This window comes from Mytilus galloprovincialis, chromosome 14 (assembly GCF_965363235.1).
Source record: "Mytilus galloprovincialis chromosome 14, xbMytGall1.hap1.1, whole genome shotgun sequence".
Lineage (NCBI taxonomy): Eukaryota > Metazoa > Mollusca > Bivalvia > Mytilida > Mytilidae > Mytilus > Mytilus galloprovincialis.
In genome coordinates, this window is record NC_134851.1 from 59,936,358 (window position 1) to 59,959,291 (window position 22,934).

Genomic DNA, 22,934 nt, shown 5'->3' on the forward strand with positions numbered 1-22,934 from the left:
ATTGAATGCCTTTTTTTGTAACTTTATAGGGTTGTAAAAGCGTTGACCGTGCGCACATTTTTAGTATGAAGCGCTTCCGCGCTTCATACAAAATGTACTTCGGTCAACGCTTTTACACCCCAATAAATTTACAAAAAAGAGCATTCAATTCTTAAATAATCGATCACGATATTGATTTCGAATTAGTTACTAAAAAACATATAAAAAACTAAGAATAACTTTAAAAAATATTGCATAAAGCTTTTCATTTTTATTTCTAATATGAGGCAGGCATTACCTGTAAATGGGGACGAAGTCTGTGTGAATTATTTTTTTGTAACTTAAAAATATTTGTTAAAAAAAAAGAAACGGAAATACCGTAACGTTTCCGATTTTGGTTCTGTTGTTAGGGATTTAGTTGTGACGTTATTTAAATTATGACGTCATTTGCAATGTAAACAAAGAAACGCTATCATCAGGTAACGTTTTTTCATATCAAGGAATTATTAAAAATGAAATTGGTATTGCGCGTTCCTTCCTATTTTATACTAGACTGATAAATATATATTTTACTCAAAGTTTCATACAAACGAGACCGGAAAAAGGAAGTACATTGTACATTTCTGCGCAGGTCCGGGATTTCAAAACACGACAACAAAAATTTGAACGATTTTGAGTTCATTAGTACAATGAAAAATTCGGCAAATTTTCCCGTATTTTTTTTAATTGAATTTTCTACTGTTATTGGGGACTCCGTCCCCATATAACAAAAATTGGGGATATCTTAGGGGAAAACCAGGGGCGGATCCAGCCATTTTAAAAAAGGGGGGTTCCCAACCAAGGATAAAAGGGGGGTTCCAGCTATATGTCCCCATTCAAATGCATTGATCGGCCCAAAAAAAAGGGGGATGGTTCCAACCCCCCGGACCCCCCTGGATCCTCCAATACATTTAAATCCTATTCAGTATACTGAGCGGAATACAACGCCAGATACCATCAAGTCCCATCAAGTTTTCATTCCTAGAGAGGCTGTAATATTACTTTTTTCCTTCATATATATCTTTTCGCTTTCTCCTTCTGTCTGTTAAAATTGACAACAGTTGACCATCACGTTCATTTTTTTTCAATTTTAATTCATTTTAAGTCGGATTTGTACAGAATCTATATAGACATGATAGAAAACATATATATACCGTTTTTTTTATAATTTGTACAAAATTTTTGTGCAAGTTGTCAGAGTTTTATGAACCGCTTTACACGTCAAATGGATGATACAAACAAACAGTCTAAGACTTTTGTTTCGCATATTTCTGTCATATTTCCATGTGACAACATGATACAGTCTAATACTGAGCATTGATATAAAAAACATTATTAAAACATGTATAAAAAGACTTTTTATGGATATGTTTAGTTTAAACATATTTATTTATAGTGGATTGGGAAACAAGTTTTGCAACTTATATTAATCCCTTTCCACTTTGCGGGTATGATTTTGGTATATGGAGAAAAATAAAACTAGAATTCAAACTGGCCATTCAGGTATCCTCATTTCTAGTTTTAGGACATTGAGAATGGTACTAAATGTTAGGTTCAAGTATATAAATTTGAATTTAAAATATTTAACTGAAATATTTTAGAAGATAAACTTGTATCACCTGTTGCAAGAAGGTAGGTGTCAAAAGACATATAACTTGTATATGAATTGAATTCGTCATCTGATACATCCCAATTTGCACTTATAAATCGCAAACTCATGTCGATCATGTGTATAGCATGTCAAGTTCAAACCCAGACTTAACCTATTCTCAATCAGAACCAATTGCAAGTTTATTGAACTCTTATACTAAGAAATGTTTTCTTTGTATGTGTATATATATATATGTACTTAGTGACAGGGGTAAATATAATTACAGACAGACTGTTTTGCGAAGTGCATGTAAATGTGTGTGCACCTAATCAAGATTTTCTCCATCGATATTGATCAAACGAGAGCCAGCACTGATCGACAAGCAATTGATAAGTATATTTCATAATTTTAAACGCATGTGGAATTAATTAACATCCTGCATGCGACTGTCTCGATCTTTATCATAAATTTTACTATCATGGTTGACGAAAAAAAAAAAAAATTGGGTTTATACTTATGAGTTGAATACTTTTGTTACGATTTTTAATATTTGGGTGTTAAATTAGTATGTATTTTTTGTGATTTTTCGTTACTGCTATTTTTCTTCGTTTTCTTTCTTTCTTTATCCCTTTTTCTAGAGGGGAGAGATGGCAAGTAAAAGAACAGTGAATTATAATTAATGATTTTTCCATGGTTCTATATTTTTACTTTCCAGCTAGAGTTTCAGTGTGATTAAACATAGTTATCGTAAATCTAATAGAAAATAATATAGAGTTGGATCTAAAATTGAAATTAACTTATATTTTGCATAAGAAAATGAACTTTTTTTTAATTATTCTAACCGTATTTGCCATTTATCTTTAATAAACACTCGTTTGTAAAATGGTTACACTGTAATTTGCAAAACCTATCAAGAACCGATGTATTTGGGGTTTGGGTGGGGATCCTTTATAAATGTAGTATATGATTACAAAATGTATTAGGCTATTATTCGTCATAAATTTTGCCAATTATTCTCAGATTATAATTATTTTAGCACCCCTTTATTCTCCTTTTTCAATATTTTTCATCAGTTTTAACCCTCATTCTCTAATCGGTTAAATCCCCCTCTGAATCCCATTGAGACCCCATCTATAGTATATATATTTGTAAATCGTGCAATTTGATAAAAATAATAATCGATACGGTTTCCCATCATTTCACACGAGCCTCTGGAATGTATATTGACCTTTCATCAGGTTATCTCAATGGTCAATACTATAGATAATACTATAGAAGCCAAAATCATCTATAACGTCTGAATATTATAATATACTCATGTACATAATGACACAAAACAAAAATCTTAAAACGCACCCAAAACGTGACACAAGAAATTAATTAACCATTAAAGATAAACCTTTTGAATACGCTTTTTAATAACCGAGTAACTCAATGCCCAAGCAAAAGAATAAGTAAATGTTTTATACATTAAAACGAAAGTAATGAGCAGATGAAACTTCGCTTTTTTTTTAAACTAGACTGAAACAATTAAGAGTATTTTAAATTATAAAATCTCCTCGAATTTTCTTTTAAACAGATATATCATGGTAAGGAATGTAAGTCGAGAGAATGTTAAATTTCGCGAGCCGTAAGGCGAGGGAAATTCATTCTCAAGACTGGTATTTTTCGCAAATACCCCTCAATACCATGCTATATATCAGTTTAATTACATCGAATGTTAATGTTCAAAAACGCATTGATGATCGTGACGTTACAATTAAGCGTCCAGTCGGATAGAGTACTTTTTGGCAAATACCAAGGCAGATAGGGTAAAAAAGTCATATCCTTTTTGCAAATACCCCGGCGGCGTTAAAAAATGAACGATATTCATTTGATAACAGGAAATTGATGAAAAATACACTGGCTATCATCCAATCAAAACCCAGGATTCTTACATAAGGTGTAATTAGTGCCAATATTAAATGTTAATCTCAAGAATATCTGAAGAATTTTTCGCAAATGTGGTATTTATTTCACAGGCGTTTTTTGGAGCTTAATTTCTAGTAAATCCGTAGAATAATGCATGGTTGATGATGTTTCCTTAAGTTTTCTGTGCAATGTGTTGTGGGCTGCGAATCCCCCCCCCCCCCCCCCCATTAACCCACAAAACCAAACCAGGGGGTCCCGCTGTACACACTTTCTTTCAAATAAATTGCTGCAATGAACCAAGTACATGGCCTCAGATTTAGTTGGTATTGATATATACGTTAGTTTTTTTCCCCTCGCAAAACAACACATTTCAGTTTATTGTTACCCAAGATAAGAAAGTTTGGCAAAAAAAAAGTACACTGAAAGTACACCGCGCTCAAAATACTGATGAAAGTTTACTGGAAGTAACTTCACCGGTATCATGATAATGCACCGCGTAGAAGAATACTTTTAAAAATATCTTGACCCGTAATATAGCCGGCGCAACTGATTTTGTCACGTCCAGCAGAAAAATAGTAAAATAGGGGTCAAAGTATGGCGTCCGTTTGTCTGTGCGGGATGTTTAAAGTTAAATAACAAACAAAAAAAAACGACCATTGCATGTCCTGTTAACATATTCTTAGAAATTGCCTGCTTATGCAGTATCATTATTAATTTGTTATGATAAAAATGCATCTGGATATTATGCAAACATGCAACCATTAATATCTCTTTTAGATGCAAGTATGTCTTTCGGTGAACACGTGTACTAAGAGAACAATATACAATGTAGCTATGAACATTGCACTTCTTATGCTTTATTAATTCTTCTTTTTATTGTTTTTGATTTTGCCATATGGTTAGGGCTTTCCGTTTTGAGTTTTCTTCGGAGTTCAGTATTTTTGTAAAAAAAAATTCCATGCTAGCGCTTTCAGTTTTTATTATCAATTCACATCTCATAAAATTTCTTTACAGAACATAAATAGATCACGATGGGTGACAACAGTGGAAAAGTCTGCATATTCATATGTGCTTTACTGATAGGTGGCGCTATACTTATCGCCGTGTTGGTCGGAACGTCATTGAAAAAACTGGCAACAGGCGAAGGTAATAAGTTTTATGACCAACATTGGTTTTTTGTTTGTTTCGCAAATAAAGAATTATTTATACTAGTCAACAAAACACACATGTTTGGACATGAAATTATCATTTAATGCAGCACCTGTTTGTAATTGAAAATTTTAGTTGCAATAGGTTTGGTATAGGTATAAGAAATGATTGGTACAGACTGGTCTTTGAAATAAGGAGGTATTTTCGATTGAATGAATTTATGATGAAGGATATTGCCTAAGTTGACGCCATCGAGACCTTTGTTGGCAAAGGAAAGATTAAGGAAAGATCTTTTCTCTTTTTCATCTTTTCCAATGCGGACAGGCTTGAAAAATTTCTTGCAATATCCGAAATTATAGCTGTAATTTTGTATTGGTTTGAATGAGGGTTTGTAACAGTGGTTTCCAAACATAAATTAACAGAGAATGAAGTTTAGAAAGGGGTAATGAATAAAGTTTCATGCGAATGTTATGAATACCTAATGGCTTTTGTATAAATGGCAGCAAGTCATTAATAGAGACATCATGCAGAGTATGTGATGTATAATGACGATGACCATGACTGCGTCTACGTCGAGGAGTAGAGTTGAAAATATTCATCACATTCACCGAGCTACACGAAGGATTATATAGAATACCTATACCATCAATTTTGTCATTGCAACCATATGGTGTCGCAGTTCCCAATTGTCTAATACAGTAGTCCTCTTTTTGTCTACGGAGAAGCGTTGCAAGATTAAGATTTTTAGAGCTATGGTATATTTTTTCGATAATGCGAACTGTCATAGAAACGATGGAATGATCGGCCTGATTAAAATGCTGGTAAAGAATGTCGTTTGCATTGAGATTAACATCTGATCTATGGCCGCCAATACGTTTGTTTAGCCTTCCTTTCGTTTCACCGACGTATACCAATCCGCAAAGGTTGCCCTCTAATCCGTAGATGACATTCATTTGTCAGAAGAAGAAAAAAACACATTCACATGAACAGATGAAATACAGAAAATAGCGTTTACTTGAATACACATTGGGATTAACATGCAAATTAATTTTGGTGAAAAGAATGTCAAAGTAGGTTTTAAGTAATAATTATTAAATATCTGCATGTTCTATAACTGAAATCACAATTTCAAACCAACCATTTTTATTTTTCAATTCATAACTGTTATTAAAACAGTTTTTCTTCTATTAATTTCGAGTAAACATTTTCTGATAGAAACTTATTATTCCCATCCTTGCCTGTAAAAGTGTTCAATTAATTGTTTGAAACAGAAACAAATAGGCTACTATGTTACAGGAGAATAATTGTCTGTTTATATTCTTCATGGTCCTGGTCTCATTCCCACTGTTAGTCAAACAGATCCACTTCGAAGAACTTTGGAATAAAATTGAGAATGGAAATGGGGAATGTGTCAAAGAGACAACAACCCGACCATAGAACAGACAACAGCAGAAGGTCACCAATGGGTCTTCAATGCAGCAAGCAAGTCCCGCACCCGGAGGTGTCCTTAAGCATGCCCCATAACAAATATCTACACCAGCTCAGTGATAGGGAAAACGGGTACTATATATTTATTCTGCCATAGGCGACAATATTAACGTTTTCTAAATTTACCTCTTTTTAAGATAAAAACCTGGATAAAACAGTTATATGTTGTGTTAGTACTTTATTATTGTGTTTTAAAAATTAAAGCCAAATAGTATCATGACCAACTTCCAACGGAGCTTGTTTATGTTATCCATGCCCACCGTCATTTTGCACCAAATTTATCAAATTTTGCAAGTCTTTTCGAATAATTCTCTAGAAAATATTTCAATAGGTTTCAAAATTTATATTGTAAATATACACACTGCAGTTATTCATAGATAAATAAAAAATATATTGTACCCTTACATCCAATCACAGCGCTCCTAATTTGACTTCCTTCACCTGCCTTACTAATGCTGGGAAAATTAAATACTACCGTTTTCCCTGATAATGGACGTCATACTAAACTCCGAATTATACACAAGAAACTAAAATTAAAAATCATACAAGACTAACAAAGACAAGAGGCTCCTGACTTGGGGCAGGCGCAAAATGCGGCGGGGTTAAACATGGTTTTAAGATCTCAAATCTCCACCTATACCTCTATCTAATGTAGAAAAGTAAACACATAACAATACGCACAGTAAAATCATAAGATGTAACAAAAAGAAAATGAACAAAATGACAATAATACATAAATAACAACAGACTACTAGCAGTTACTGACATGCCAGCTCCAGACCTCAATTAAACTGATACTTAAAAGATTATGTATGGATAGGTTGTCCTCGTCCTGCACATGGATGAACAATTGGCAACTGGACGCTCAATTTAAAAAACGCAAACAATTAACATAATTTGTTCGATCTCATTCATTTCGTCCCATGTTTAGTTTTCTTTTTGATCTTAATAGGTTGTTTTGATAATTTAGAATTTATCCTTATCTAAGCATAACATTGGGATCAAGATGGGGATATTCTTCAGAAATGAATTCTTTAATTTTTATGCAATTTTTTCTCTATACTTTATAAAGTTGCCTGAAATTATCTATTCTTTATTATTTGGGTGTATTTTCTCTAATCTATAATATTATTTGTTCTTTGTCATTCTTCACATTTTGCCCATCACTATGATGTATTTGCTATTCCGTTGACCCCTCCTCTCAGACCCTCTAAAATCGCTAATGACATTGTCATACTTATCCTAAAACAAATATTATTCACAACAATATTTATCTTGACTTTATTTTGTTCTCATAACCGAATCTAACGTATTTGTACGAATATTAGAATTTAGTGCGTTTATTGGATTTACTAAATAGGGAATAATGGACAGAAATCAAAATAAAGAATTAAAAAACAACATGGAAAAGCAAAATAAAGAAGAGAATATACAATGGGGTGCGTTTGAAAATATAAAAGATAAAAGAAAAAAAATATACTAATTACAGAAAACAACTGACATATAAAAGTTAAGCAGATTTGGTATGATTGTCAATGAGACAATCCTTCACAAGAAACCAAAAGGACACAAACATTATTAATTACGTGTATATGTCATTGTACAACCTTCAACACTCAGCAAAGCCAATATCACATAGTCAATGTCAAGAATACAGTTATCAGGTAATTACAGAATAACCATTACTTCTAAAGTAAAAAAAAATCTAGAAAAAATTAAAGAATACAGAAAAGTTTGAAGGACCCCAACCATAGACTCATGATTGGTTTTGTTGAATTTTCAAAATGACAAAAGATGTCTAAATCTAGCTGAAATAATTGATATACATGTAAGAAGATGTGGTAGGAGTGCCAATGAGACAACTCTCAATCCAAGTCACAATTTATAAAAGTAAACTATTATAGGTCAAGGTACGGTCTTCAACACGGAGTCTTGTCTCACACCAAACAGCAAGCTATAAAGGGCCTAAACAGTTACTAGTGTCAAACCATTTAAACGGTCTAATCTATATTTAAAAAAAAAACGAGAAACGAGAAACACTTATGAACCACATCAACAAACGACAACTATAAACCATTGTAGCGGGTTTTAAGTTTTACCAACCTTCATCCTTATCTGAAACAATAGTTTAAACTCACAACATAGAAAGACATACTATAAAATATCAATACAAATGGCGTGACTCAATTAAAAGACATAATGTTTATTTTCAGTTGGAATCAAGTATGACACTTTCCAAAGGGATTTAGGCACGGAAACTTTAAGAGAAGGTTTACATCAGGGACCCCCGGGATACGAATTTATTATTTTCCCCAGTACATACAAGTCACTGACTTTCGATGACTTAGAAGTAAGTATACAAGTTAGACGGGTTTCCTGTCGTCTATATGTTTGGCTCTGACACCCATCTCAAAACCCCGTTGTTACAAAAGAGAGTAACAGCTTAATTATAATTGAGGCTGGTTTCCTGTCCGTTATCTGTTTGGCTCTGACACCCATCTCAAGTACCCGCATGTTACAATCTGATGTTGTTTCCACGCTCTTATTACAAGGATCTCACAACGCTCTGTTCTATTTTCTGTTTTTTAAAGCCTATAGCAATTGTGAAATTAACAGTTTTGTTTAAAATTGAAGACACAATTGCTCTTTCAAAATTTCCATTTGGGAGGCTTCATGGGGGAAATCCCCCGCAAATAGTGACAGTTGGCAGGTATGAGTGATGTCAGATCCCTGTAAACAGACAATCACAGATTGTGAATCTTCAATGAAAGAGGGGCGAAAGATACCAGAGGAACAGTCAAACTCATAAATCGAAAATAAACTGACAACGCCATGGCTAAAATGAAAAAGACAAACAGATAAACTAGTATACATATTTGTTTAGGGGCCAGCTGAAGGAAGCCTCCGGGTGCGGGAGTTTCTCGCTACATTGAAGACCTATTGTGGCCTTTTGCTGTTGTCTGTTCTATGGTCGGGTTGTTGTCGCTTTGACACATTCCCCATTTCCTTTCTCAATTTTATTTTTAAACAATAGTACACATGACACAACGTAGAAAACTAAAGAATAAAGCAACACTAACCCCACCAAAAACTTGGGGTGATCTCAGGTCCTCCGGAAGGGTAAGCAGATCCTGCTCTACATGTGGCACCCGTTGTGTTGCTCATGTTATAACAAATTCGGTAAATAGTCTTATTCGGTAGGTCACATTCATGAAAGGGAAGGGGATTGTAGTTACGACGTAAGGAACATAGCCGATATCATCAGTGAAACGGTTATTCCATAACAGTCAACCCACTCGTGATGGCGTCCGTAAAATTTACGAAGGGATGAATTGCATTTCAAGACAGCTCTGAAATCTATACGTTTATCACACACTATATATAAAAGGGAAGTGATATTATGAGCAGTCCGCCTGATATTGCATTATTCTTTTATGAGCTCGAGGTTAAACTTTTGGTTTATAGTAGTTATATTATGTGACATGAATAAATATAGTTTTTTTGTCACATTAACTTAGTTAAAAAAAAACAATATTTGATGTGATGGTTTTGACATTTTTTTTGGTGTCATGACTGGTGTAATAAAACTTGACCTTCTCTTCTGGCACTCCAGTTTCCACTATCAATAGACACTGACCGCAACGAAATAGCCCATATATCACTAAAATTTGGGTTAAATACAAAAATCAATTATATAATCAATAAATCAATCATCATGTCAATGACGTTTTAAATTCATAATTAAACGTTCTACTATAGACTTATTTCTACTTTTCTACTATATTTTCGATCGATATATTGTATATCCAATCGGCAATCCTCGTGTGACTCCGCTACTCTCCGCCTATCCATATGCATGATGTACGGAATCGGCCGAGTTGTATCGAAAGATTGTATATCCAATCGGCAATCCTCGGGTGACTCCGCTACTCTCCGCCTGTCCATATGCATGAGGTACGGAATCGGCCGAGTTGTGTCGAAATATTGTATATCCTTTCGTCTACTTGTAGTGTTTAAACAAAGATGGAGTGAAAATATCCCTGGATGTGACGTATCAATATAAAGTGAAATCTTCCAAACTGAGGGCGGTGATAATACACTTTAGAAACGTAGACGGCTACACAAATGTTCTCAGAAATGCAGGTATATATTCATCTTATAATCTAATTTTGGATGTAACGAATCTTCTGAGTGGCTGAAAGTTCTGAGGGCGGTGATAATAAACTTCAGAGACGTTGATGGCCACACAAATGTTCTCAAAATGCAAGTATATCTTCTTATAACTTAATTTTGGATGTAACGAATCTTCTGATTGGCTGAAAGTTCTGCGGGCGGTGGTAATAGACTTCAGAGACGTTGACATCTTCACAAATGTTCTGAGAAATGCAGGTATATATTCTTCTTATAATCTAATTTTGGATGTAACGAATCTTCTGATTGGCTGAAAGTTCTGCGGGCGGTGATAATAAACTTCAGAGACGTTGATGGTCTCACAAATGTTCCCAGAAATGCAAGTATATCTTCTTATAATTTAATATTGGATTTAACGAATCTTCTGACTGGCTGACAGTGTTTTGTTTATCAGGTTATAGTCATTAATTTGTCATGTGATCTTGGCTTTATCAACGTTTTTTTATGATTTACTCCGTGTTAAAATGGAATTTAGAATTAAATTAAAAGGAATGACTGTAATATTTGTTTCTGTCTATTCCTAATAACATAAAACATTTGGTGCATACTTTAAAATAACACCCTACGTGTGTTATTCATTGTGCACCACATTTTTGATGCTATTACTTCATAGACAAAACATATATTACAGTCATTCCTTAAAAATATTCTAAATCTTAACTAAACTTACATGAAATAATCAGACATACAACGGAAATAAATGTTCTTGTTTGATAAATTGATTTGGATGTAATACGTCTGCTAATTGGCTGAAAGTTTTAAGGGCGGTGATAATAGACTTTAGAAACGCAGATGGCTACATAAATGTTCTCAGAAATGCAGTTATATCTTTAAATATAATAAAACAGAATATTCAATTAAATATAAAAGTCAATTTTCTAAATATTTTAACATTTCAAGAGGGGTAAAACAAGGGGATTCATTGAGTGCAACGTTATTTAACCTTTTTATTAATGATGTAATCAAAGAGTTAGATAAAAGAAATTCAGATCCAGTTTCATCAGTTTCTTCAAATATTAACTCTCTTCTATTTGCAGATAATCTTCTTTTAATATCTGAAACTAAAGAGGGATTACAAAATAGTTTAAACAATTTAAGTGCTTTTTGTGATAATTGGCAATTAAGTGTAAACGTAAATAAAACTAAAACTATGATTTTAAAGCAAAACTGTTCCAAAAATGCTAACTCATTTGCAACATACAAAGATATTCCAATATCAGACAAAAATGAGTATAAATTTTTAGGAATGTTGATTAAAAATAATGGAAATCTTTCGCACAGTACTATATATCTAACAAAAAAAGCTAAAAAAGTTCTCTTTGCGATGAAGTCATATACTAGTCCATTGAATAATATACCAGTTAAAGTTGCAAATAATCTCTTTGATTCATTAGTTAAACCTATAGCTTTATATAATTCAGAAGTTACATTTTTAGACTCCTATATAACACATTTTAGGGCCAAAAAAGGAGCAAATAACCCTGGAAAACAATTGGACCCCTTTTATTTCATTGATAAAACACCTATAGAGAAGTTACACCTTCAGTTTTATATATATACACTAGGTATAAGGAAAACTTCATCCAATGTAGGTGCAAGAGCTGATCTGGGGAGACTTCCTCTGGGACTTAATATTAAATTTCAATCTATATTGTATCTTATTAGATTATATTCGATAATCTGATGAAATTAATCCTCTTTTAAAAGAATTCTTTATTTTGTCTCAAAACTTAAACTCTGACAGGAATTTATTTTTGGTTCTCATATGTAAAACATATAGTAGAAGAAACTGGTATGGATTTGGACACTTTGAAAACATATTCCTCACAATAGATAATTAAAAATATAAGAGAACAAATAAAATTAAAATTAAAGCATTTTCATGAAAAACTAGTAAATGATAAACTATCAGATATAAAGGATAACAGCAAACTCACTATTTATAAACATGTATAAATGAATAATACAGAAGACAAATATTTAACTTGCTCAAAACTTGAATTCAGAAAACTGATAACAAAATTTAGATTAAGTGACCATAAATTATTAATAGAAAAGGGAAGATACCTTAAAATACCAAGAGAAGAAAGATTATGCAAAAACTGTAAACAAATTGAAGATGAAATTCATTTCTTTTTATATTTTAATAAAAACGATGATAATAGAAAAGTTTATTTTGATTTTTTGATAAATGAGAATATCCACTTTATAAATTTAAATGACATAGATAAAATAACATACATTCTCAACCCAATTTCACACATTCAGGTAAATAAGCTAGGATACTTTTTAAAACAGTCTTTTGAACTGAGGACAGGGGACCTTTAAAATATTTACTTTTATTGTGTATATTAATAATCTTGTTGTTATTTTTTATTTTAATTTTGTTAATGTGTGTCACATAATATAAATATGTAGTTTTATGGCAATAAAAATTTGAATTTTAAATTTGAATTTTAACCCGACTAATCACTATCGATCGCAACATTGAGAGGACACTGCCCGATAGAGGGCGCTGAATCATCGTATAAACATAAAATAATCATACATACTCAGGAATCAAATGTTTTTGTTAGATAATTTGATTTTGGATGTGACAGTTCTGCTGAATGGCTGACAGTTTTTTGTCTATCAGCTCATATTGCTTCCATAAAAACTTATTTTTTAGCCATTCGTCACAACTCGGCCGATTCCGTGTCTCCATCTAAGATAGAGGGAGATTAGCGGATTCACCCGAGGATTGCCGATTGGTAACATAGCAAGAAGATCGTTACCACTGTTTCGGATTTTGCATTTATTTATGTTTCAGGAAGATCTGCTTTACACGAATCTTGCAGTTATTTCAATACGTCACAATTCCAAGCTGAACGAGCAATTTTCCAGGAAAAAGTCCAAGAACAAATTGAATTAAGATATGAAGAGCTCCATGCAATAATAACTGATTTACAGGTGAGGCTGTTTTTAATCACTTAAGGTGGTACCCAAGATTACATGGAGATAACTCTGTAAAATCAGCTAAGCGTTTTACTTACGTTGCGTTGTGAATGCAATATTAAGCTTCTCAATGATCAAAATTAGTGTTTGTCAAACTGCTATGTAACCAGTGTAATTTTTCTGATAAAACGGTTGGTTCAAATTTTTTTGAAATTTTTATATTTTTGTCAAAGGGTCAAATTGAATACTTCGTTAAAAGTTTATGAAAATTAAACGAGCCAAATTAAATTTAGTGAAGATGTTGGGTACCACATTAATTGTCAAAGATACCAGGATTATAATTTAGAACGCCAGACCGTCAGACGCGCGTTTCGTCTACATTAGACTCATCAGTGACGCTCATATCAAAATAAAGCCAAACAAGTAAAATGTTGAAGAGTGTTGAGGATCCAAAATTCCTAAAAAAAAAGTTGTGCCAAATACGGCTAAGGTAATCTATGCCTGTGTTAAGAAAATCCTTAGTTACTCGAAAAAATCAAAGTTTTGAAAACAGGAAATTTGTAAAAATGACCACATTATTATAAATTGACAAACTATTAACGAATATGCGCTTTACGCTTATGTGGACCAAGGCTTACACACAATGAAAATAAACAATAATACATTAATCATCTCTTGAGAGAGAGAGAGAGAGTTGGCAGTTATAGTGTGATGTTCTTTGTATCATATTGACGAGGTCTTTGAGGTTTGACTAGATGTGATGTTTATGATGGCGGCGTCATCATTTTGGTTTTTTTTTTCAAAATGTCTGATTAGAAACTTAGAGGGGACCCATTCACTTTAAGTCAATGATATTTGATGTTCATGAGTATAATCATTGCTGGCATTTCTCACTTCCAGAAAGAAAAAAATTAACATGTTTATACATTCAATAATCAGAAATCAAACAAAATACACATGCAAAACCTTATTTACACTTAAAAATTACTTCGCCGACGGAAGACTTCATGCATTTATTTACACTTACAAATTACTTCGCCAACGGAAGACTTCGTGCATAAACTTGTCTGAAAAAACATAATATGCGAATAGACTATTTTTCTGTTGCACGACTCCTACCAATGCAGTAAATATTTATCAAAGGTACCAGGCAGTGACGCTCAAATTAAAATAGTTAAGCCAAACAAGTATAAAGTTGAAGAGTATTTATTAATGGTCCAAAAGTCCACAACGTTATGCCAAATACGACTAAGGTAATCTATGCCTTGGATAAGAAAATCCTTAGTACTTCGCATAGTTTATACTTTCGCAAACAGTAAATTCATAAAAACGACCATATAATTGATATTCATGTCAACACCGAAGTTCTGTCTACTAAGCTGGGGATAAGACATTTGGATTGAATTATTGAATGGTTCTAAATATGAATGTGATATAATTGCAGGTGAGCAATATAGATAGACCGTCAGCGTATGAAAGTGCAATTAGGAGTAAAGAAAGAGCTAGAGAAGATATCCAAGTAGCAAACAATGAACGTCCAAGACTACTTACCGAGGCGACGACGAAGCAAAGAGAAGCTGAAACCCAAGCAAAGATAATTATTGACAAGGCGGAGTCAGATGCTCGTATTTTAGCTAACAAGTAAGTAGTTTTGTAAAGAACACAAAGACGGATCCATTAATATGAGAAAGGGGTGTAATTCATGAGAGCGTTAGAGACACTGGGAAAAAACTTGGACGAACTTATGCTTAAATAAGACATAGTTATTGTTAGAAACAGTAGGGCAACCAAAAGAAAGCGTCCATGTCCTGCCACCGTGCCGTATACAACAAAGCCTATAACAATGTAAATATGTTTATCACCAAACATGGTACAAACTGTGCACAGATAAAGTTTAAAAATGTATAAAAATGTTAGAGTAGAAAAAAAGTAACATAAAACATACTGAAAATTCAAAGCGGAAAGGGCAAAATGAAAATTACAAGAACATCAAACAAATGGAAAACAACTGTCATATTTCTGACTAGGTACAGATATTGTCTTATGTAGAAAATGGTGATTAATACTGCTTTTATAGCTAACAAAACCTTTGACTTAGTCACATCAAATTCCACTATATTGACATCAACAAAAAACATGCATAATAGATAAAAATGTCAAAATTAGGGGTACAGCAGTCAACATTGTGTCTAATTTTAATCTCTGTATAAAAAAATATGTAACAAAGAAGCACATGAATGCATATATAGACAATATTAGCGCAAATTATAGACAATAAAACAACAAAATACCATAGCACAATAACACAACGACGGAATGTATATACAAGTACAGAGTTTAAAGGTTATGTATGTTACACATGTTACAGTTACCTTCTTTTGTCTATTCCAGAGCCCATACAGAGGCACAGGCAATTATTGCCCAGTACGAAAAAGAGTCAGAGGCCTATAAACAGATCGTTGATGCCACAGGTCTTGCCTTCAGTATTGAAGGTTTTATCTCGTATCTAGGTGTTCGTGTAATTGCTGATGCCACGAACCCAGTTTACATCGGTTTGGACAGTCCTGCAAAAACTGTTTACACTTGAATATTAACTAAGTTGCTGGAATATGTTTGGAACTAGATTCCGAAAACCTAGTCTACTTCGATTTTGACAGCCCTTCAAAAACTATTTACTCATTGAATATTTATTAAGGTACTAAAATATGATTGATAACTGAGGCCAAGAGCCGAGTCTGCATCGGTTATGACAGTTGAATATTTATTACGATACTGAAATATGTTTGGTACCTGATGCCAAGAACGCAGTCTCCATCTGTTTTGACAGCCCTATACAAAAACAATGAATATTTACTAAGTTACTGAAATATTTTCTGTTTCATATTCGCGATCCTATAATTCTGTGATAAAACCATATGATAAGCCATTCTTTTGTGTGGATATAACATATTGTTAAATCATGTCAAATATGTTTAAGTTTTAAGGAACTATGTTTCCAGAACATTTTTTATACGCCCGTCAAAATCTTGACGGGACGTATTATGGTATACAAATGTCCGGCGTCCGTCCTTCTGTCCATCTGTCTGTCCATCTGTCTGTCTGTGCGTCTGTCTGTCTGTTCGTCTGTCTGTCCGGCGTAAACATGCCACACCGTAACTTGAGAACGACTTATCCGAATTTCATGAAACTTAATATAGTAGTTGTTTCTTATGATGGTCAAATGATCTGTATACTTTTTGATGAAAATAAAATTAAAACTTTTTGAGTTACGGCACTTTGTAACTAAAACATGGGTGTGTTTTATTTCCCATGTCGCACTGTATCTCAAAAACGATTTTTGATTATTGTTTAAAAATTTACACACTTTTTATTTATATTAATCTTAAAATCTGTATACTATTTGGTGATGGTTCAAAATTTTATTTTTGAGTTATTGAGTATTTTGTAAAAAGAAAAAGGGGGAGGTTTTTTTTACATGTTGCGCCGTATCTCAAAAATGATTTATGATTATTGCTTAAAATTTTACACACTTCTTTGTTAAGTAATCTTAAGATCTGTATACTTTTTGGTAATGCTTAAAACTTTTATTTTTGAGGTATTGAGTATTTTGTAAAAAAGGGGGAGTTTTTTTTTACATGTCGTGCCGTATCTCACAAACAATTTATGATTATTGCTTAAAACTTTACACACTTCTTTGTTATATTAATCTGTATACATTTTGGTTTTGATTAAAAATTCTATTTTAGTGATAAAAGAGGGAGGTTCACATGTCCCGCCGTATCTCAAAAACAATTATGGTTATTGCTGATAACTTTCTCAGAAAGCATTTATGATTATTGCATAAAACAACCACACAAGACGTCCGGCGTATCATGGCGCAGCTGTTTATTTATGATACCATGTGCAAAGTTGCTTGTTCTATAGATTTGATTTCCGTTGTTTCTATGGACAAATAGCAGTTTTGCTATAAGAAATAATTTTAATAAACTTTTTGTTTTAGTTTTATATGTTCAAATTTAGATATAATAAAACTTCTTTGCAGAATATATAAATAAATAGAGACAACCAACAAATACACGCAAACACGCACATACACAATTATGATATAAACAATAATTACTCGTAGTCCTTTAATCTGCTACGTTATTTTCAGAACATGATTTATGATTATAGGCGTTACCTTCATATCTTTATTTTCTGCATAAAATGTTTAGACTCATCACTAGTGGATAGATTGCATGTGTACTTGGTATTTAATCTCGTAAAACACTTAGGGGCCTCAGTGAACGAGTGGTCTAAGTAGATACTAATGTAATCACTAGCCAGTAAACACTGAGGTTGTGGGTTTGAATTCCGCTCGTGCGGGTGTAATCGACTGCAATATTTATTGACTAGGATTGTTAGTTTTCCTATCGAAGGTCGTTTGTATTCTCCGGGCACTCCGACATCCTCCACCAATAAGAACTGGCCACCATAGAATAGCTCAATTGTGAAACACTTGAAATAGAGTAGACTAGTTGAAAATAAACTCATCATAGATACCAAGACTAAATTTTGTAAATACGCCAGACGCGCGTTTCGTCTACAAAAAGACTCATCAGTGACGCTCGAATCCAAAAAAGTTAAAAAGGCCAAATAAAGTAAAAAGTTGAAGAGCAGTTGAATTTATTCCTTAGAAAGTCACCACGAGTTTAGTTGACCTCTATCAAATATCTGTGTCACAGTTGACTACGGATATGTTCGAGGTTTAGTTGCCTTCAAAGCCAGGGTTAATCTTCATTTGTACTCGTTTATTCAGAGGAAAATTCCTGCACAAATTCTGAAATGTGACACTTGTGAGGGCCCTCATGGGGTTTTTGATTATGTGATTACTTGGCCGTTTTTTTAATGATTATTTGATTATTAAGCCAAATATTTCATGATTATTTGATTACCTAGGACTGTATTTTTAGTTTATGATTATTTGATTACTAAAGATAAGCAAATATTTAATGATTATGTGATTATATGGGCAAAAAAATGGTGATTATGTGATTACTAGGACCCCCCCCCCCCCCCCCATGAGGGGCCTCACTTGTTTTCCAATTGTTCGTCGTTTTCATTTTGTAATTTGATAAATGGAATTTCCGCTTTGAATTTTCTATTTAGTTCAGTATTTTTGCTACTTACTAGTATTTTATTTTTTTCTAATTGAAGTATCAGAATCCAGTCTTATTCCATCTACTCTGTTATCATCGAATGAGACTCACCAACGAATTCTTACTTATCATGAGAAACACGATCAGAACCAGTTGTGAGGCAGAATTGCTTATCCTCCCTGAGTATATGAAACTTCTTAAAAACTCAGGTTTCGTGGGGATCTTGTTCATGTTGTTGCGTAATCTTTAGTCTGTTGTTACAGCGGATTCCATCGAGTGTGTAGCCAAAGGTAATATTTTTGGTTAGCTTGCTTGTTAGCTGAACTGTGAAGTCATTGTTAGGTTAGGTAAACTATCCTACTTTAAGAATAGACTAGTCCGACAGAAAACAAATTGATCTGTCTGTTGGACTATGCTACTTTGAAAGGAGGGTAGTATACCTAACATAACAATGACTTCACGGTTCAGCTAACAAGCAAGCTAACCAAAGATATAACCTTTCGCTACACACTCAATGGAATCCGCTGTAAATGTTTTGTAAATATTTTCTTGTGTTTTCGTTGGCTTTAGTTTTTCTTCAATGAACGGAAGTTGCCAATTTATCAATGAGTTTTTAGGGTGCAACATGTGGAGCAGGATCTGCTTATCTTCCTTGAACACATGAGCTCACTCCCAGTTTTTTACGGGGTTCGTGTTGCTTAGTCTTATGTTTTCTATTTTTTTTCTTGTGTTTCATTGTTTGTTTTATTCTGTTTTAGCCATCACAGCATTGTCAGTTTTTTTTATCTATGAGTTTGAATGTACCTCTGGTATCTTTCTGCCCTCTTTTTGAATGTCACCTTGTATCTTTATGCCTCTCAGCACTTTATTTACTAATTAAATACAACAAATGCCTCAAAATTTATAACACTTTTAGATATTTGGATGATATATTGGCTCTCAATAGTGATGACTTCAGTATGTAACGTAAAGAGATATCTCCTGCCAAACTGACTTTAAATAAAGCTCATACTTACAATGAACACTGTCCTTTCCTGGATCTTGTTATATATATCTTTAACGGGAAGCTTAATACAAAAGTACATGATAAAAGAGTCGTCTTTTCATTTCCTATCATTAATTATAAATTTTTTGATGGTGACGTTCCATTTTCTTTAAAGACCCATTGGTGTCCTTCGGATGTTTTATGCTTTTTGGTTGTTTTTGGTCGGGTTGTTGTTTCTTTACATATTCCTTATTGCCATTTACAATTTTACTTAATATAGAAAACTGTTATGTCAAATATAGGACCGCAAAGAAATGTAAGTATCCGTATCCGTGAATGATAAATTAGGGTGGTACATAGTACTACAGGGAGATAACTCAGTAAAATCCACGTAACGTTTTGAATATGTTCTATTGTTAAGGAAATATAAAGCTTCTCAATGAGCAAAATTAGTCTTCAAAACTGCTATATATCCAATGAAATTTTTCAGACAAAGTGTGTGGTCTAAGTTTTTTGAATTTTTTTTTTTGTCAAACGGTAAAAGAAAATAATTTGTCTAAATTGATGAAAATTAAAAAAACCAAATCAATTTTAGACAATGTGTTTGGTACCACCGTAAATAACTGTATCAATTTGTCTATTCGTGATTTGAATGATTATTTGTTTATTTTCTTGTACTTATAAAAAAAGAAGATGTGGTATGATTGCCAATGAGACGACTGTCCACAAGAGACCACAATGACACAGACATTAACAGCTATAGGTCACCGTAGGGCCTTCAAAAATGAATAAAGCCCATACCACATAGTCAGCTATAAAAGGCCCCGATAAGACAATGTAAAACAAAACAAATTTTCAAATTTAATCCGTCTAACTAGATTATGCCTTTACTCATATATGAACTTGATTTATGAATTTACTCGGGAGTACAGTAACTAAAGGCATACTTTCGTGTTTTATAATTATATCTTTAATTCATATTTGATGTATTCCTTTCCTGACCTATTGATTATTTCATTTTAATCAACGTGTAATTATGACGTCAATTTCGTTTTGCTTTCCTCTGAAATTCAATTCTGTGACGTCAAAGATCTGTCTTCAACTGCCCATACTTTTTAAAAGTCACTCATATTGCACAATAAATCAATTATTTTACATTTGTATGGGGAAAGAAAAATTGTAAAAGTCAGTCAGTTTAATTCCAAAGACATAGCGAGCAAACACAAAACAGAAACTTATACACAAAAGTAAAATCACAAAAATACTGATCTCTGATGAAAATTCAAAAAATGGAAAGTCCCTAATCAAATGACAAAATCAAAAGCAAAAGCTCATACACATCACACGAAATGATAAGAATTGTCAAATTCCTGACTTGGTACAGGAATTTTCGTATGTAGAAAACGATGAACTTAACCTGGTTTAACCAATAGCGAGACTAACCGCTCACTTGTATGACAGTCGTATAATATTCCATTATATTGACAACAATGTGTGAACAAAACAAACAGACATCATTGGTAAAAGTTTAAAAAAAAAATGAGATACAGCAGTCAACTTGTGTTATTTTCTTATAAAACAAACACGTATGTAACAAAGAAACATCTGTCTTCAATTGAATCCATACCTTATTCATAGAAACGGATTAAAACTGGGTAAATATTAATGTAATTATATCTTTCCTGTCATTATAAAAAGGTGTAGAAATAAGATGTGTTATAATTGCTAATGTATCGGCATTAATGAGATACTTTATTACGTAGATTAAGTTTACTATATGTCACTTTACTGCCTTCGATAATGCACAAAGATCTAACAATATGAAAACGATATGTCACTATAATCACTGGTGTACGTACAGGTTTCTTTGTGTAATTATCAAATAACATGTATAGTATTCAATAGTTCAATGACAATATTTGTCCTGATTTTCAGGAGTCTCTGGCCTTTGTTAGTTCCTTTGTATAATTCGGAGTTTATTATGACGTCCATTATCACTGAACTAGTATGCATATTTGTTTAGGGGCCAGCTGTAGGACGCCTCCGGGTGCGGGAGTTCTCGCTGCACTGAAAACCCATTGGTGGGCGAGTATCTGCTCTATGGTCGGGTTGTTGTCTCTTTGACACATTCCCCATTTCCATTCTCAATTTTATACCTTATTAACGATGAGTAAAGTGTATTAATTGCACGTTAACTGTAGTGCACTCCATACTGTTGTATTATTAATATATGTATTAAGCGTACTTATATAAAACAGTATCAATTATTTCATATCGATCTCTTTTTAAAATAATTTACATTTTTTTCTAATTTTTTACTGGCCATGACTATATCTATATTTTTTACTTAATGCTTTAGATTATAACTAAAACATTTTCTGTTGCAATTAGTTTGAGGTTCAAACTTAGTTTGACTGGACTATATTTATAACTTACAATTCATGTTTATAGTCTTTTTCAACCAAAAACGGTCATAAAAAATGTTTTATCAAACAGAGGTCAAAACATACCAAAAGGCACACATATCTCATAAGTCGAACACAAACTGAAAATGCAGTGGCAGAGAAAAAAAACGACAAAAAAGACAAACATCATTACATAAAACACTGCATAGAAAAGAAAGGCTGAGCTGCATGAACCATACCAACAGTCGGGTGTAAGTCATTAATCATAAGCTTTGTCAATACAGAAACATTGAATATTTCATGGATTACAACCCTTCGAATAAAAGGTCAATAACTTTATAAGTTATAAATGGCTCCTGACGCATGTGACATGTATCACTCAGTAGATGGTAAGCTCTAGAAATAACATCATGTTGGCATATGAAACCAAGAGTTTCAAAAAATTTAAATCATCCCTTCCTAAATTTTACGGACGTCATCACGAGTCGTTTGACCGTTATGAAATATACATTTTACAGATGAAAGTGGATATTCCTTATGTGGTAACTACAATCCCGTTCCTTTTCACGAATGTGACCAATCGAATTAGACTCATTAAGGGGTTTGAACTAACATGAGCAACACCTGCGTACCCTCTCGGCGTACCTGAGATCACCAACAGTTTTAAAAGTGGGGTTCGTGTTGCTTAGTCTTTGTTTTTTTAAGTTGTATTTTTTGTACTATTGTTTCTCTGTTTTTTTTTTTTCTTTTTTTACCAAGGCATTGTCACTTTATCTTCGATTAATGAGTATCTTTCGCCCTTCCTTTAGCAGCAACATTAGGTAAAACCCGCCATATTCGTCATGTGCCTGTCCAATCTCAGGAGCCTTAAATTCGATGGTTGTCGTTGGTTCATTTGTGTCTTATTTGTTTTTAAAAATTCTATTGTTAAGAATTGGGCAGCTATTTTTATCGCTTGAATTGTTTCACATTTTTCATGCCATGTTTTGTTTAGAACGTGACTAATGAGATTTTTGTAGAAAAAAACCCGCGAGACTGGCGAACAAACTTTCAATCAGAGTATCTATGATGAGTTTATTAATGCTGACTTTACGGTATGTATATTTTTTTTCTTGTGTCAATAG

The 22,934-nt window shown here is 33.0% G+C and overlaps 1 protein-coding gene and 1 long non-coding RNA gene across 2 annotated transcripts in view; one reads left to right on the plus strand and one right to left on the minus strand.

Moving 5' to 3' along the window:
• Nucleotides 1–22,934, minus strand: part of LOC143058974 (uncharacterized) — a 399,737-nt gene that overhangs the window by 235,964 nt on the left and 140,839 nt on the right. The window lies entirely within an intron of this gene.
• Nucleotides 1,962–17,128, plus strand: LOC143058795 (uncharacterized). Its single transcript, XM_076232241.1, has 7 exons — nucleotides 1,962–2,002; nucleotides 4,535–4,666; nucleotides 8,371–8,507; nucleotides 10,168–10,300; nucleotides 13,158–13,297; nucleotides 14,727–14,923; nucleotides 15,674–17,128. The coding sequence occupies exons 2-7, from the start codon at nucleotides 4,552–4,554 to the stop codon at nucleotides 15,867–15,869; spliced, it is 918 nt and encodes a 305-aa protein (XP_076088356.1). The 5' UTR covers nucleotides 1,962–2,002; nucleotides 4,535–4,551; the 3' UTR covers nucleotides 15,870–17,128.

What these genes read in the sequence shown, in the direction of transcription:
- LOC143058795 (XM_076232241.1), top strand. Translation starts at nt 4,552, where the DNA reads ATGGGTGACAACAGTGGAAAAGTCTGCATATTCATATGTGCTTTACTG. An exon ending in AAAACTGGCAACAGGCGAAG is followed by an intron (nt 4,667 to 8,370) that starts GTAATAAGTTTT and finishes GTTTATTTTCAG; the next exon opens with TTGGAATCAAGTATGACACT. An exon ending in AAATGTTCTCAGAAATGCAG is followed by an intron (nt 10,301 to 13,157) that starts GTATATATTCAT and finishes TTTATGTTTCAG; the next exon opens with GAAGATCTGCTTTACACGAA.